Raw genomic sequence first — 18837 nt, 5'->3', positions numbered from 1 at the left:
CGATATTTTTGTGATATCGGGTATCGGTATCGAAACAACATTAATGTAAAAATGTGTAAAAGAGAGAATTAAAATAAAAAATATTGCTATACTCACCTCTCCGACGCAGCCTGCACCTTACCGAAGGAAGCGGCAGCGTTCTTTGTTTAAAATTCGCGCTTTTCTTTCCTTTACGTGAGCCCCGGCTTGTGATTGGTTGCGTGCCGCCCATGTGACCGGGACGCAACCAATCACAGCAAGCCGTGACGTAATTTCAGGTCCTTCAGGATTTTAAAATTACGTTCCGGCGTTGTGATTGGTTGCGTCGCAGTCACATGGGAGACGCAACCAATCACAGCAAGCCGTGACGTAATTTCAGGTCCTTAAGGATTTTAAAATTACGTCCCGGCTTTGTGATTGGTTGCGTCGCAGTCACATGGGAGACGCAACCAATCACAAGCCGTGACGTCACGGGAGGCTGGACACGCGCGCATTTTAAAATGGGCGCGTGTCCAGCCTCCCGTGACGTCCCGGCTTGTGATTGGTTGCACCGCGATCAACCAATCACAAGCCGGGAGGCTGGACACGCGCCCATTTTAAAATTTTAAAATGCGCGCGTGTCCAGCCTCCCGGCTTGTGATTGGTTGACCACGGCGCAACCAATCACAAGCCGGGACGTCACGGGAGGCTGGACACGCGCGCTTTTTAAAATAGGCGCGTGTCCAGCCTCCCGTGACGTCCCGGCTTGTGATTGGTTAATGGCGGCCATGTTGCCGGGACGCGGACCAATCACAGCAAGCCGTGACGTAATTTCGTCACGGCTTGCTGTGATTGGTCCGCGTCCCGGCAACATGGCCGCCCTGACCAATCACAAGCCGGGACTTCACGTAACCAAGTAAAAGCGCGAATTTTAAACAAACAACGCTGCCGGTTCCCTCGCTGAGGTCCAGGCTGCGTCGGACAGGTGAGTATAGCGATATTTTTTATTTTAATTCTTTCTTTTACACATTTATATGGATCCCAGGGCCTGAAGGAGAGTTTCCTCTCCTTCAGACCCTGGGAACCATCAGGAATACCGTCCGATACTTGAGTCCCATTGACTTGTATTGGTATCGGGTATCGGTATCGGATTGGATCCGATACTTTGCCGGTATCGGCCGATACTTTCCGATACCGATACTTTCAAGTATCGGACGGTATCGCTCAACACTAGTAGAGATGTGTCTGCTGCTAGAACTCTGTGTGGCATTGACCTGGTCTCTAATCTGAGCTGCTGTTAACCTGCGATGTCTGACGCTGGTGACTCGGATAAACTTATCCTCAGAAGCAGAGGTGACTCTTGGTCTTCCTTTCCTGGGGCGGTCCTCATGTGAGCCAGTTTCTTTGTAGCGCTTGATGGTTTTTGCAACTGCACTTGGGGACACTTTCAAAGTTTTCCCAATTTTTCGGACTGACTGACCTTCATTTCTTAAAGTAATGATGATGGCTGCTTTTTTCTTGCCGCAATACAAATTCTAACACTCTATTCAGTAGGACTATCAGCTGTGTATCCACCAGACTTCTGCACAACACAACTGATGGTCCCAACCCCATTTATAAGGCAAGAAATCCCACTTATTAAACCTGACAGGGCATGCCTGTGAAGTGAAAACCATTTCCGGTGACTACCTCTTGAAGCTCATCAAGAGAATGCCAAGAGTGTGCAAAGCAGTAATCAAAGCAAAAGGTGGCTACTTTGAAGAACCTAGATTGTAAGACATATTTTCAGTTGTTTCACCCTTTTTTGTTAAGTATCTAATTCCACATGTGTTAATTCATAGTTTTGATGCCTCTCTGTGTGTATTTACAATTTTCATAGTCATGAAAATACAGAAAAATCTTTAAATGAGAAGGTGTGTCCAAACTTTTGCTCTGTACTGTATGTACACAAAAAATGGCAATGATCTAAAGGAAAACTAGTCCTGGAAAAAAAGCTTTATATGGTTATGTTGAAAAAAAAACAACTTATGCCAGAATGCTCTGGTGTTGACAGGCCGCTGTGTGTATGTGCATACGAAGAAGCCTATCAAACCCTGCTGAGTGGAGGTGGAAAACCCATCTCACGAGTAAATCAGACTCACAGTTACGAGAACAGTGTTGTTCCATTCATTCTATGAGCCATTTGGCACAACATTTTTAGGCCTATTAGGCTCATAGCTGTACAGGCCCTTATCTGTGTTATGCTACCATTACTGATCCACTTTAAAATTTGAAATAATAATAACACTCATGCGTTTTTTTCTAGTTCATACATCGGGACTTGGCAGCCAGAAATATTTTGGTTGGTGAAAACTATATTGCAAAAATTGCAGATTTTGGTTTATCAAGAGGACAAGAGGTTTATGTAAAAAAGACAATGGTAAGTATGTTGTTAAAGCTGATCCATTATGTTATCAAACTCTTATAAGAACATGCATCATGGTGTACAAACTAGCAAAATATCATGCAAGAGAGATTTCAAGGAGTTTTTAAAGATCAAAAAATATATGCAAATGTCAATCCTTTGGTACAGTTGTGGCCAAAAGTATTGACACCCCTGCAATTCTGTCAGATAATACTCAGTTTCTTCCTGAAATGATTGCAAACACAAATTATTTGTTATTATGATCTTCATTTAATTTGTCTTAAATGAAAAAACACAAAAAGAATTGTCCTAAAGCCAAATTGGATATAATTCCACACCAAACATAAAAAAGGGGGTGAACAAAAGTATTGGCACTGTTCGAAAAATCATGTGATGCTTCTCTAATTTGTGTAATTAACAGCACCTGTAACTTACCTGTGGCACCTAACAGGTGTTGGCAATAACTAAATCACACTTGCAGCCAGTTGACATGGATTAAAGTTGACTCAACCTCTGTCCTGTGTCCTTGTGTGTACCACATTGAGCATGGAGAAAAGAAAGAAGACCAAAGAACTGTCTGAGGACTTGAGAAACCAAATTGTAAGGAAGCATGAGCAATCTCAAGGCTACAAGTCCATCTCCAAAGACCTGAATGTTCCTGTGTCTACCGTGCACAGTGTCATCAAGAAGTTTAAAGCCCATGGCACTGTGGCTAACCTCTCTAGATGTGGACGGAAAAGAAAAATTGACAAGAGATTTCAACGCAAGATTGTGCGGATGTGGGATAAAGAACCTCGACTAACATCCAAACAAGTTCAAGCTGCCCTGCATTCCGAGGGTACAACAGTGTCAACCCGTACTATCCGTCGGCGTCTGAATGAAAAGGGACTGTATGGTAGGAGACCCAGGAAGACCCCACTTCTTACCCCAAGACATAAAAAAGCCAGGCTGGAGCTTGCCAAAACTTACCTGAAAAAGCCTAAAATGTTTTGGAAGAATATTCTCTGGTCAGATGAGACAAAAGTAGAGCTTTTTGGGCAAAGGCATCAACATAGAGTTTACAGGAGAGAAAAAGAGGCATTCAAAGAAAAGAACACGGTCCCTAGAGTCAAACATGGCGGAGGTTCCCTAATGTTTTGGGGTTGCTTTGCTGCCTCTGGCACTGGACTGCTTGACCGTGTGCATGGCATTATGAAGTCTGAAGACTACCAACAAATTTTGCAGCATAATGTAGGGCCCAGTGTGAGAAAGCTGGGTCTCCCTCAGAGGTCATGGGTCTTCCAGCAGGACAATGACCCAAAACACACTTCAAAAAGCACTAGAAAATGGTATGAGAGAAAGCACTTGAGATTTCTAAGGTGGCCAGCAATGAGTCCAGACCTGAATCCCATAGAACACCTGTAGAGAGATCTAAAAATGGCAGTTTGGAGAAGGCACCCTTCAAATATCAGGGACCTGGACCATTTTGCCAAAGAAGAATGGTCTAAAATTCCAGCAGAGCATTGTAAGAAACTCATTGATGGTTACCGGAAGCGGTTGGTCGCAGTTATTTTGGCTAAAGGTTGTGCAACCAAGTATTAGGCTGAGGGCGCCAATACTTTTGTCTGGCCCATTTTTGGAGTTTTGTGTGAAATGATCAATGTTTTGCTATTTGCTTCATTCTCTTTTGTGCTTTTTCATTTAAGACAAATTAAATTAAGATAATAATACCAAAGAATTTGTGATTGCAATTATTTTCAGGAAGAAACTGAGTATTATCTGACAGAATTGCAGGGTTGTCAATACTTTTGGCCACAACTGTACATTGATTAATTCATCCCTCTACCATGCCTCAGTCTCTGATTTTGTATGAAGACAGGCAGAGGATTTTCCAGGTTAGTTTCATACAAATCCAATGACAAACACCAACTCTAGCATCCACCACTAAAAGCAGCATGCCAGTGACCATGAGCATCAACAACTCAAGTGGTTATATTCCTGGAAAAATGCAGTAATTGAAGCATATAGGACATTAAAAATTCCCATTAAACATTATGTAAGACCTCTCTGTTGCAGTTTCTGACTTCTGCTTGTGTGAACATGCCCTGAAATAGTACAATAATAAAACTGCTAATAGATTTTTATCTTTTTTTTTACTCTTTTAGCTGCCTTTATTTACAGCAGAGTTCAAAATAATAGCAGTCCAATATGACTAACCAAATTATTCACTGTTTTTGGTATAAATGATATTACCACATATCACACAATTTACCAGTTGGTGCAGTAAATTCTAAGGAAACCAACAGACTCCGCATTCATCAATCTGTGTATTAGAATAATTAAACCCTTAAAGACAAGGGGTATTTCTGGTTTTGCATTCCCATTTTTTGCTCCCCTTCTTCCCACGGCCATAACTTTTTTATTTTTCCGTCTATATGGCCATGTGAGGGCTTGTTTTTTGCAGGACGAGTGATACTTATGAATGGCACCATTGATTTTACCATATCATGTACTGTTTTCCAGTACATGATATGGTAAAATCAATGGTGAAATTGCAAAAAAAGTGCAATTTCACAATTGTTTTTTGGATTTTTTTTTACCATGTTCCCTAAATACTAAAACTGACCTGCCATTTTGATTTTCCAGGCCCTACCGAGTTCACAGACACCAAACATGTCTAGTTTCTTTTTTATTTAAGTGGTGAAAAAAATTCCAAGGTTTGTAAAAAAAAAAATGTTGCCGTTTTCCGAGACCCATAGGACTCCTTTTTTCAGGATCTGGGGCCGGTTGAGGGCTTATTCTTTGCACGCCAATCTGACGTTTTTTATTGATACCATTTTGGTGTGTAAATGATCTTTTGATCGCCCGTTATTGCAATGTTGCAGTGACCAAAAAGACATAATTCTGGCGTTTCGATTTTTTTTATCGTTACGCCGTTTACCGATTGGATTAATTCTTATTATATATTGATCGGGCGATTCTGAATGCAGCAATACCAAATATGTGTATATTTAAATTTTTTTATTGTTTTATTTTGAATGGGGCGAAAAGGGGGTGATTTGTACCTTTATATATTTTTTAAAACTTTTTTTTACTTTTTACTTGCTTCAATAGTCTCCATAGGAGACTAGAATCTGTGATCATCTAATCGCTTGTGCTACATAGAGAAGGGCTGCAGCTCTGCTGTAAGTAGCACACATGCTATCTTGCCATGAGCGCCGACCACTGGACGGCGCTCATAGCTATCCGGCTATGACAACCACAGGGGTCTCCTGCCAAACCATCGGTGACCTGCGGGCATGTGACAAGGGCGCTGATGGGAGGAGGTAATGATGCGCTTCTTGCGCGTGCATGTTAAATGCCACTGTCAGAGATTGACAGCGGCATTTAACATGTTAACAACCGCGGGTAGATCGCTATGCCACCCATGGCAGTTAGGGGCACATGACAGCTGATTAGATCAACGTCTGTACAACACTGTTATTACCACCAGTGACATTATACACAGCAGCTCTGTATATAGTGTCAATGTACAGATAATACAGGGATCACCAGTGACGTTATACACAGGAAATCTGTATATAGTGTCAGTGTACAGATAATACAGTGATCACTAGTGACATTATACACAGGAGCTCTGTACATAGTGTCAGTGTACAGGTAATACAGGGAAAACCAGTGACATTATACACAGGAGATCTGTATATTCTGTCAGTGAACAGATAATACAGGGATCACTAGTGATATTATACACAGGAGCTCTATATATAGTGTCAGTGTACAGGTAATACAGGGATCACTAGTGACATTATACACAGGAGATCTGTATAGAGTGTCTTTGTACAAATAATGCAGTGATCACTAGTGACATTATACACAGGAGATCTGTATATTATGTCAGTGAACAGATAATACAGTGATCACTAGTGACATTATACACAGGAGCTCTGTATATAGTGTCAGTGTACAGGTAATACCGGGATCACCAGCGACATTATACACAGGAGATCTGTATAGAGTGTCATTGTACAGATAATGCAGTGATCACTAGTGACATTATACACAGGAGATCTGTATATTCTGTCAGTGAACAGATAATACAGTGATCACTAGTGACATTATACACAGGAGCTCTGTATATAGTGTCAGTGTACAGGTAATACAGGGATCACCAGTGACATTATACACAGGAGATCTGTATAGTGTCATTGTACAGATAATGCAGTGATCACTAGTGACATTATACAAAGGAGCGCTCTGTATATAGTGTCAATGTACAGGCAATACAGGGATCACCAGTGACATTAAACACAGGAGCTCTGTATATAGTGTTAGGATACAGGTAATACAGTGATTACTAGTGACATTATACACAGGAGATCTGTATATAGTGTCAGTTTACAGGTAATACAGGGATCACCAGTGACATTGTACACAGATCTGTATATAGTGTCAATTTACAGATAATACAGTGATCACTAGTGACATTATACACAGGAGCTCTGTATACAGTGTCAATGAGCAGGTAATACAGGGATCACCAGTGACATTATACACAGGAGATCTGTATATAGTGTCAATTTACAGATAATACAGTGATCACTAGTGACATAAAACACAGGAGCTCTGAATATAGTGCCAGTGTACAGGTAATACAGGGATCACCAGTGACATTATACAGGAGATCTGTATAAAGTGTCATTGTACAGATAATAGTGATCACTAGTGACATTATACACATGAGCTCTGTATATAGTGTCAGTGTACGGATAATACAGTGATTACTAGTGACATTATACACAGGAGCTCTGTATATAGTGTCAGTGTACAGGTAATACAGGGATCACCAGTGACATTATACACAGGAGCTCTGAATATAGTGTCAGGGTACAGGTAATACAGGGATCACCAGTAACATTATACACAGGAGATCTGTATAGAGTGTCATTGTGCAGATAATAATGATCACTAGTGACATTATACATAGGAGCTCTGTATATAGTGTCAGTATACAGATAATACAGTGATCACTAGTGACATTATACACAGGAGCTCTGTTTATAGTATCAGTGTACAGGTAATACAGGGATCACCAGTGACATTATTCACAGATCTGTATATAGTTCCAGTGTACAGGTAACACAGTGATCACCAGTGATATTATACATAGGAGCTCTGTATATAGTGTCAGTGTACAGGTAATACAGTGATCACTAGTGACATTATACACAGGAGCTCTGTACACAGTATTTAGTGTGCATGTACATGTAATACACTGACTCACCCGTGACATCTGAAATTGAACTCCTTCATCTTCGCTTTTCTTCTTCAACCAGCAAAGACCGCCGTCACTTCTTCCAGCCAGGACTCGGTCTCTGCAAAATATAGCACAGTCATCAATAGCTGATCACTTCCAGAGCACTTTTTCCCTGACTTCTACACTACGCCAGATGCAGAAGAAAAGCGACATAGTACCGCCCTGCACAGTAGCAGGACCCCCTTTTGTTCCCTCCATGGAAAACCGTTTCCTAAAAAGTAAATTATATTACAGTAGTAATAATGTCCCTAATTGAACCCTAAAGAAATTATGTTCCCAACTTGTTACCATAAACTAGTATAGCATGTTCCTCATTCTGGCCCGAAAACAGTAATTAAGTCCCTCATCCTGGCCCCCCTTATTTAAAAATCTCACCCATCCTGGCCCACTTTATTTAATAATCTCATACAGCCTGGCCCCCTATATTTTATAATTTGCCCCAGCCTGGCCCCCTATGTCCCTTGTCCAGCCTGGCCCCCAGATATCCATCCCGCTTCCCCAGCTATATATACTGGCCCTCATATGTCCCTTGTCCTGCCCCACCATATCTCTCCTGGACCCCCATATATCCTTCTGTTCCCACATATATGCAACCTGCCCCCCATATATATCCATCCTGCCCCCCTTATATATGCCTCCTGGTCCCTTGTCCTGCCCCCCTCCCCCATAAATCCATCTTGGCCCCTCATATATATGCATCCTGGCTGTACAATATATATGTATCCTTGCTCCCCATATATCCAGCCAGGTCCCTTGTCTTGCCCCTCCCCCATATACAGTGCCTTGTGAAATTATTCAGCCCCCTGGAACTTTTCAACCTTTTCCCACATATCATGCTTCAAACATAAAGGTACCAAATGTAAATTTTTGGTGAAGAATCAACAACAAATGAAACACAATTGTGAAGTAGAACGAAATTTATTGCTTATTTAAAATTTTTGTGGAAATTCAAAAACTGAACAGTGGGGCGTGCAATATTATTCAGCCCCTTTAACTTAATACTTTGTTGCGCCACTTTTTGCTGTGATTACTGTACAGCTGCAAGTCACTTGGGGTATGTCTCTATCAGTTTTGTACATCGAGAGACTGAAATTCTTGCCCATTCTTCCTTGGCAAACAGCTCGAGCTCAGTGAGCATTGATGGAGATCGTTTGTGAACAGCAGTTTTCAGCTCTTTCCACAGATTCTTGATCCATCCTGCCCCCCCCCCAGATATCCATCCCGCTTACCCAGCTATATATACTGGCTCTCATATGTCCCTTGTAATGCTCCACCATATATCTCTCCTGGACCTCCATATATCCTTCCTGGTCCCTTGCCCTGGCTCCCCCATATGTATGCAACCTGCCCCCCTCCCATATATATGCTTCCTAGTCTCTTGTACTACCCCCATATATCCATCCTGACCCCACATACAGTGCCTACAAGTAGTATTCAACCCCCTGCAGATTTAGCAGGTTTACACATTTGGAATTAACTTGGCATTGTGACATTTGGACTGTAGATCAGCCTGGAAGTGTGAAATGCACTACAGCAAAAAAGAATGTTATTTCTTTGTTTATTTTTTTAAAAAATTGGGAAAAGTTTTTTCAGAGGGTCATTTATTATTCAACCCCTCAACCCACCAGAATTCTGTTTGGTTCCCCTAAAGGATTAAGAAGTAGTTCAGGCACAAAGAACAATGAGCTTCACATGTTTGGATTAATTATCTCTTTTTCCAGCCTTTTCTGACTATTTAAGACCCTCCCCAAACTTGTGAACAGCACTCATACATGGTCAACATGGGGAAGACAAAGGAGCATTCCAAGGCCATCAGAGACAAGATCGTGGAGGGTCACAAGGCTGGCAAGGGGTACAAAACCCTTTCCAAGGAGTTGGGCCTACCTGTCTCCACTGTTGGGAGCATCATCCGGAAGTGGAAGGCTTATGGAACTACTGTTAGCCTTCCACGGCCTGGACAGCCTTTGAAAGTTTCCTCCCGTGCCGAGGCCAGGCTTGTCCAAAGAGTCAAGGCTAACCCAAGGACAACAAGGAAGGAGCTCCGGGAAGATCTCATGGCAGTGGGGACATTGGTTTCAGTCAATACCATAAGTAACGTACTCCACCGCAATGGTCTCCGTTCCAGACGAGCCCGTAAGGTACCTTTACTTTCAAAGCGTCATGTCAAGGCTCGTCTACAGTTTGCTCATGATCACTTGGAGGACACTGAGACTGACTGGTTCAAGGTTCTCTGGTCTGATGATCGAGATCTTTGGTGCCAACCACACACGTGACGTTTGGAGACTGGATGGCACTGCATACGACCCCAAGAATACCATCCCTACAGTCAAGCATGGTGGTGGCAGCATCATGCTGTGGAGCAGTTTCTCAGCCAAGGGGCCTGGCCATCTGGTCCGCATCCATGGGAAGATGGATAGCACGGCCTACCTGGAGATTTTGGCCAAGAACCTCCGCTCCTCCATCAAGGATCTTAAGATGGGTCATCATTTCATCTTCCAACAAGACAACGACCCAAAGCACACAGCCAAGAAAACCAAGGCCTGGTTCAAGAGGCAAAAAATCAAGGTGTTGCAGTGGCCTAGTCAGTCTCCTGACCTTAACCCAATTGAAAACATGTGGAAGGAGCTCAAGATTAAAGTCCACATGAGACACCCTAAGAACCTAGATAACTTGGAGAAGATCTGCATGGAGGAGTGGGCCAAGATAACTCCAGAGACCTGTGCCGGCCTGATCAGGTCTTATAAAAGACGATTATTAGCTGTAATTGCAAACAAAGGTTATTCCACAAAATATTAAACCTAGGGGTTGAATAATAATTGACCCACACTTTTATGTTTAAAATTTATAAAAATTTAACTGAGCAACAAAACTTTTTGGTTTGTAAGATTTATGCATCTGTTAATAAATCCTGCTCTTGTTTGAAGTTTGAAGGCTCTAACTTATTTGCATCTTATTAAACCTGCTAAATCTGCAGGGGGTTGAATACTACTTGTAGGCACTGTATATGCAACCTGCCTCCATATATATCCATCCTGCCCCCCATATATATGCTCCCTGGTCCCTTGTCCTGCCTCCCTCCCCCATAAATCCATCTTGGTCCCTATATATATGCATTCTGGCCCTCTCAAATATATCCATCCTGCCCCCTCCATATATCCATCCTGCCCCCCCATATATCCATCATGGCCACCCATATATCCATCCTAGCCGCCTGCCCCATATATGCATCCTGGTCCCTTGTCCTGCCCCTCCCATAAATCCATCCTGGCCCCCCAATATATATGCATCCTGGCTCCCCCATATATCCATCTTGGCACCCCATATATCCATCCTGGCCCCCCATATGTATCCATCCTGGTCCCCCATATGTATCCATCTGGCCCCTTGTCATGCCCTTCCATATGTATCCATCCTGGCCCCCCATGTGTATCCATCCGGGTCTCTTGTCCTGCCCCTGGGCCCCCTGTATGTGTATCCATCCTGGCCCCCTTCCCCCATATGTATATCCATCCTAGCCCTTTCCCCATATGTGTATCCATCCTGGCCCCCTTCCCCCAGAATGTGTATCCATCCTGGCCCCCTTCCCCGTATGTATATCCATTCTGGCCCCTTTCCACCGTATGTATATCCATCCTGGCCCCCTTCCCCCATGTGTATCCATCCTGGCCCTCTTCCTCATGTATGTATTTCCATCCTGGCCCCCTTATGTGTATCCATCCTGGCCCCTTACCCCCAGAATGTGTATCCATCCTGGCCCCCTTCCCCCATGTCTATCCATCCTGGCCCCCTTCCTCCCGTATGTGTATCCATCCTGGCCCCCTTCCCCTGTATGTGTATCCATCCTTGCCCCCTTCCCCCAGTATGTGTATCCATCCTGGCACCCTACCCCCATATGTATATCAATCCGGGCCCCCTTCCCCCGTATGTATATCCATCCTGGCCCCCTTCCCCCCGTATGTGTATCCATCCTGGCCCCCTTCCCCCGTATGTGTCCATCCTGGCCCCTTTCCCCCAGTATGTGTATCCATCCTGGCCCCCTTCCCCCAGTATGCGTATCCATCCTGGCCACCTTATCCCCGTATGAGAGAGAGAAAATAAACAATTCCTCTTACCTACCTGTGCTCCCGGCATCGTCCCAGCGGTGAATGTGTACACTTACGTCCATTAGGACGTGCGCCCGCCACAGTGGTTCAGGTAATGAACGCTGCATGCGTGCGCCTCTGCACATATACGGCCTGTGCTTTTAAAGGGCTCATGCCCCTAAAAACTGCAGACTTTTTTTCCCCCCCATCTCCTCCTCCTCTCCTTCCCACAGCCAAGGGCCCACTGGGGATTTCCCCGGTTCCCCGCCAAGCCAGACGGATGTAGTTCAAGCATCCTGAACTGGAATAAGATTTTGGTTGACTCTATGCAACATAGATGTGAAGCCGTTCTAAAAAAAAATGTGGGTATACAACTAAATATAAGGTTAGTGATTCACAGGAATGCTAAATACACAAAAATATTACTTTTTGTGAGTTTGTAGAGACAAATGCAGACATTGCTTTTTTTTTTAGAACGGCCCAATGTTCATTTTTTGTTATTTTCTGTAAAGTAGTTAAAAATTATATACATTTCTCGTCATTTTTTAAATTAGAAAACGGTGTGAAATGTTCCCAATGCATGGAAATAAAAACTACTATAAAGATTTTGTGATTAACTCATGTTTTTGAATACATTGCTATTATTTCGAACACTACTGTATGTTTTAGCGTTCTCCCAAACATGTCTGTTGGCAATTTTCTATCTGGTATACTTATCTGATTTAATGGAATTTTCTAGGGAAGACTTCCGGTTCGATGGATGGCAATTGAATCCTTAAACTACAGTGTTTATACGTCAAACAGTGATGTGTAAGTGTACTGCTGCTTTTTCTACATGTAAAACATCAAATCATTGTATATTAATGTATAACTATATGATCTCATTAAAAGCTGGCATTCAATAAAAGGCCAATATTGATATGCCATAATAAATGTCTGGAAAAGACTTGCTCTGCAAGTTCTATAGCATCCCCTGGACTTCAGCGAAAAGCTACGGACTACTGTTCCCTTTTCTGTTGATGGGTAGGGGTTCCAAGGTTTGCAGATTAACTGCATATAAAAACCTCTGATGCAGGGCAGCTTTAGGGGAATAAAAACTGGGCATCTGCCCAGGGTCTCTATTCCCAATGAATGACTGCTAAGTTCTCTACACTGATGTGTGTGTAATGTATGGGTATATGGCACAGAGTGTTTGTGTATGTACAATATACGTGTAGAATTCACATACTAATAATACCAACATTGTAGATGACAGTTTGTAGGTGTAAAAATGTTGGCAATCGTTCAATGAACAAGTAAGATGATGTTCGTTCATCAGGTATTTGGATCATTTATGCAGAAACAAAAATTACTGTTCTCGGCAGCCCATTGCCCAGGATATGTGCTGTCGAAAACATGACACTTAATGGGGACATAGCCTCCTCCAGCTGATAAATATATTTTCCATGTGAAATGTTTTTTGAATTGGAAGTGGCTGATAGACAAGACTGTTCACATGCTTCCCCGTCAGCAGCAAGTTTGTGGACAGGAGTACTATGCGGTCTGTGAGGAAGGTTGCATCAAGTGCAGGAGGACCACCTATAACACCAATATTACTATTGAGTGCCATAAAATCACGTCCCAACGAATTTGTTAAAATAAAGAGGATATGGATAACCCCATTAAATATTGTGGCTATGTCTTTCTTTAGGTATACATTCTTGCCATACATTTTCAGGTAGCTTTCATGCTCTACATATGAGACAAAATATTTTCATGTGTTTCATTTTAGGTGGTCATTTGGTGTTTTGCTATGGGAAATTGTCAGTTTGGGTAAGTATTTGGTTTTCAATATATGTAATAGATATTCCACTTAAAGTCCTTGTCACATGGGACTGGGATACCATAACAAATAAACCTAGCATCGATGGGAAAATGAAAAGTGCTACTTATACTGTGCTACTCACCTGACTATGCTTTAGTGTTCTAGATGTAAATCCTAAAAAATACAAAATGTATCACATTTGCATTTGGTCATTTCATTTTAAGTAAGGCTATCTTTGCTTTGCATTTTAGCCTACTGGTAATGGCTCCGTCGGGGCTTACACTTGAATCCCTGGAAAACGTGAAATGAAATGTCTGAAAGTAAGTGTGTGCCTAGCCTCACACTAAATTCAGTGTTGTGCCCACACTAATTAAGTACTCATTCAGATTAAGAATTTTGAAAAATACCAGTAAAGGTGTAATAATGATTTAAAATTAGTGATGACAATGAAACTTTATTTTGATCACAGGTGGGACTCCATATTGTGGTATGACTTGTGCGGAACTTTATGAGAAGCTACCACAAGGGTACAGACTGGAGAAACCATTAAACTGTGATGATGAAGTGTAAGTCATATTATTCTCCAGTCTCTGTTTTATCAGTCATAAAGGAAGATCGTTTGTTTGTACAAAATGACAACTGGAGTAGGAAAGGCTTTCAACTGTTTTGGGCTTTTGCATAAGACATAGTTTTGCTGGCCTCACATGTGGCATGACTTTACTGTATTGCCCTTTTACTATTTATTTTCACTAGTCCACAGAACTCCTATGTTGAAACCACTGCTTTCGGTTGCTCAAGTCATCACTAGCCTCTTTATAATATGGTTGCAGTAATCCGTGTGCTTATTGACTTACAGGTATGACCTTATGAGACAGTGCTGGCGTGAAAAGCCATATGAGCGACCATCATTTGGGAAAATACTGGTTTCTCTGACACGAATGCTTGAGGAAAGGAAGGTGAGAACTATTGGTTTTGGATTAAGCAATAGTCTGCATTTTACTTCATTTGTGTCAATTGTGTAACTACTTGCTGTTATTGAAGAATTTCACTGCAACGGAGTTGAACATAGACAGAGAATAAAACTCAATGCTCTAATCAGACGTGTTTCTTCTCGGGAAGCAAAGGTGTATTTTCTCCTATGAACAGTAAAAAATAGTGATAGATGGACCTCGAGGATTAGGGAAGCTCAGCCAAAGCCTTTTCTTCTTGGAATTGGTCTAAGCCTGTGGGAGTCCAAGGCCATTGGACTTCTAGATTCACATCTGGGCATAAGGAAAGCAGCAGTGAGCCATTTTATTGTGGGAAAAATCATCAAATTTCTTTGTGCAGTCAGCTAGCCAAAGTACATCTTAGTCCACTAATTCTTAAGATATGTTCACATTGAGTTTTATAAGGAGTTTTTAGAGCAGAAAGTGAGTGAAAACTCTCCAAATCCTCGGCAAAACTTCACAAAAGCTTGACATTTCTAAGTTTTAGCTCCAAAATCTCAGTGTGAACACACCATTAAACAGGTCTAGTATATTGGAATGTGGCCAAGGTTTTCCCAGCAAAAAGACCTGTCATTTTTACAGTCAGGATGGAATACTAATGTCAGTCAACCCAATGATGCTTAACAACAAATTTCACCCTAATATACAATTCCTATACCAAGCTTCTTTAAGTAGACATTTACAGTCAAGAAGATCATTTGGTATCTGTTTGGATTAATTGAAAACAGATTAGTCATATCATAGCTTCCACTATTATTAAAACCCATGATAATAGTGTAAACAGAGCCACATATTTCTAGCCTGAATCTATGCCATCATTCTAATGCATGCTTTTATTTTCTAGACCTATGTGAATACAACACTTTATGAGAAGTTTGCATATGCGGGTATTGACTGCTCAGCAGAAGAGGCGGCATGAAGTCCCATTTATATCTTTAGACTGTCGAGTGTGAAGTATCATGTTCGGAAAAAATCTACAATCTGTAGAATACGTTTTAGTGTCAGCTTCAAGTGTAAATGTTTATAGAACTATGTAAATACGATTTCTTCTATAATTTAGGGTTACCCTAGGTTTCTGCATTTATTACTTGTATGAGCAGAATTGTTAATTTACCCAATTTTGTGTATCCTATTAACAGATTACAAAATCTACATTGTATATATGTTGTTGTTGCTGCTCTGGGTTATATAATATCTGATACATCAGCATAGTCTAGCATTTCGAAAAATGGCTCTGTACATGAAAAGATTATATGTTATGGCACATGATAACTGAACTTATGCACATTGTATAGATATAGGTTTTATATTCTATGTGTGATTGACTTGAATGGAGTATGTTGTAATAAAGTATTTCACGTTATAGCCAATTGCCATACGGCTGTGGAGTGCCATGTCTTTGAAGATATTTTCTACTAGAAACAAATGTGTACATGATATGAAAGCTATAATACCCCCGATACTGAATAACTGCTCTGCTGAGCCAAGGGAGATAGACCTTCACTCAGAGATACGCATTAGATTGCTGGCGATTCAACCAATACCGGTGAGTTCGGCGGCCACCTTTAGTCTAATGTATATGAGGTCCTTTACTCTGCGATAAAAGCTTTAATCTGTGGAAATGACAAGAAAAATCACACGACCGATTACATGATCAGGGAGACCATAAATTCTCAAATAAATGTCACCTGCGTAACCCAGCAGGGAGTATGGCGTTGTCTCAAAATTGCTAAAATAGACACATCACCGGGCCTGGATATCATACACCCCTGAGTACTGCAGAAATTAAGTGCCGTGATAGGCTGACCATTATTTCTCATTTCCAAAGATTCCATAACAGGGTCTATGCCACAGTAGTAGCACATAACAAATGTGGTGCTAATATTTCAATAAGAAAAGGGACAAAAACTGTACCGGAAAGTTATATGCAGGTAAATTTATCTTCTGTGGTTAAAATCCTTGAGGGTTTCCTAAGAGATGCGACCGTGGAGTCTCTCAATAAGAATAACCTCATAACCCTGCATCAACCTGGTTTTAGAAAGGAATGGTCCTGTGAAACTAATCTGATGAGCTTCTATGATAAGGTAAATTCCAGACTGGATGTGGATAATGCAATATGTGTTGTCTATATGGACTTTTCAAAGGAGTTTGATAAGTTGCCACATAACAGGTTAGTACTAGTAATGAGAAGTGATAAGGTGTTATCTGAGGATGCTAACCAAATGACATCAGCGTGCTCGGAAACAGGTTTGAGTCCCCGCACCTGCATGTCTCGCAGCCTAATAGGCAATCCCTGCATGTGATGGGGCTGTCAAACAGCTGCAAGACATGCAGCCACGGGGACTCAAACATTTTTCGATCACGCCGAAGTCACTCGGTTAACACACATTCGATCATGACCAATTACTACATAAAATGAGAAATTGGACCAGTGGAAAACAACTGTTAAAAACTGGCTCAATGATGGGAAACAGTAGGTGATTATTACTGGAACACACTCGGATTGTCTCACAGTTAACAAGTGAGGTTACCACAGGGGTCCATATTGGACCCTTTTTAACATATTTATTAATGACCTTGTAGTGGACATATCAAATAGAATTTTATTTTTGCTGGTGACTACATTACCGAGTTTAGTACCAACAATGAGGATGATAACTTAATATTACAGAGGGGATTATGTAAACTAGAGGCTTGGGCTGAAAAATGGCAATTGAGGCTTAATGTACTTAAATACAAGGTCTTGTTCTTTGGCATAGAAAATAAAAAAAGATAAATATGTATTAAATTGTAAAATAGTCACTAAAAAGACTTTGTAAAAGGGTGGACGACAAACTCAACTTAAGTAACAAGTGCAAGACAGCTGCTGCCAAGGCAGATAAAATAATGGGATGCATTAAGAGAGGTATTATAGATGCTTATGAAAGAAACATCAGTTTACCTCTATACAAGTCACTAGTGCAGCCACACTTAGTATACTGTGTAAAATTTTGATATTAAATGTTTAAGAAAGATATAGGTGAATTAGAGCACGTGCAGAGAACAGCAACCCAGGTTATTAAGGAAATGGGTGGACTGCAATAATAAGGGCTAATTTCCACATGCGAGGCACACGTCCGTATCTCGCATGTGGAAACCAAGCTTTGGCGCCGGCACTTTGGAGCGGAGCTGTGCAGCTCCATGTGTTCCTATGCGGCCGCACGCTCCGCTCTGGAGTGCCGGCTCCACAGCTTGGTTTCCACATGCGAGATACGGACGTGTGCCTCGCATGTGGAAATGAGCCCTTAGGGGCGATCTTATTACAATGCACAAATGTATCAGGGCACAGTACAGATATCTTTCTAACGATCTTTGTACACCTAGGCCTGCGATGGAGACAAGGGGCAATCCTTTACATCTAGAATAAATAAGGTTTAAGTGCCATTTTAAAGCTGGTGACCAGGTTCACCATTTTATATCACCATTAGGCTGGAGTCACACACAATGTATAAAAAAAATCTGTCAGATTTTGTCTGTTGAGAATCGCACAAAAGTTTTCCGTATGGTGATCCGTATCTCATCTGTGTGCAATGCCAGGATGCGTTTTTTTCTCAAAAAAGTATCCGTGTGTCATCAGTATCTCATCCATATGGTGAGATTTTCTCACACACTTGCAAAATGGGCAAATAATGGCTAAGCCTTTCCTGTCACCTGCCCAATGCCTGAGAATTTCTCGCAAGTCACACTGATGGTCCGTGTGGTGTGCGATTTTTTTTCTCACACCCATAGACTTGCATTGGTGTTTCTCAGCTGAGATACGTGGACAATCGCAGCATGCTACGATTTCATTTGCATGCGTAATACGGACGAGAAAAAAACGATGATGGGAGCTGCCTCATAGATTAACATTGGTCCGAGTTCTATGCGATTTTTTTATCGCATAGCACTCGTCCGTATTACAGACTAGTGTGACTCCGGCCTTACAACGATGTAATATTTCCAACAGCAGGCTGTACAGTCAAATTTTTACATAGGGGTCTGGATACTTCCATTTCTGGCAGATTATCTACAGCAACTAAAACTTGGACAGGGTGATTGATCTATCAAATCAAATGCAAAAGAAAAAGTGGTGCATGGACCTAGAGTAATCAGGTAGGACTCATCTACATTGCATTGCACAGTATTTTATTCTTTTAATAAGTAAATGTCAGGAGTGTACCCAAAAAAATGCAACTATTCACTCTAAATACTTATCAAATGTAAAAGATACTGTAATATAGCCTTAAAACACAGTTCGCTGCACTGTATTTACCACCTCTTCACAG

The 18837-nt window shown here is 41.6% G+C and overlaps 1 protein-coding gene across 1 annotated transcript in view; it reads left to right on the top strand.

Annotated features, from left to right (window-relative positions):
- Nucleotides 1-15907, top strand: part of TEK (TEK receptor tyrosine kinase) — a 244804-nt gene extending 228897 nt beyond the window's left edge. Inside the window, exons 18-23 of the mRNA XM_077249274.1 lie at nt 2264-2377; nt 12480-12550; nt 13512-13552; nt 14014-14110; nt 14401-14500; nt 15378-15907. Of these exons, the coding sequence (XP_077105389.1) occupies nt 2264-2377; nt 12480-12550; nt 13512-13552; nt 14014-14110; nt 14401-14500; nt 15378-15452 (498 nt within the window). The 3' untranslated portion in view covers nt 15453-15907. The remainder of the gene's footprint in view (nt 1-2263; nt 2378-12479; nt 12551-13511; nt 13553-14013; nt 14111-14400; nt 14501-15377) is intronic.
- Nucleotides 15908-18837: the final 2930 nt, after the last annotated feature.

This window comes from Ranitomeya variabilis, chromosome 1, assembly GCF_051348905.1.
Source record: "Ranitomeya variabilis isolate aRanVar5 chromosome 1, aRanVar5.hap1, whole genome shotgun sequence".
NCBI classification, from domain to species: domain Eukaryota; kingdom Metazoa; phylum Chordata; class Amphibia; order Anura; family Dendrobatidae; genus Ranitomeya; species Ranitomeya variabilis.
The sequence above is the reverse complement of the archived record's forward strand: the minus strand, read 5'-3'. Positions and strand labels throughout refer to the sequence as shown.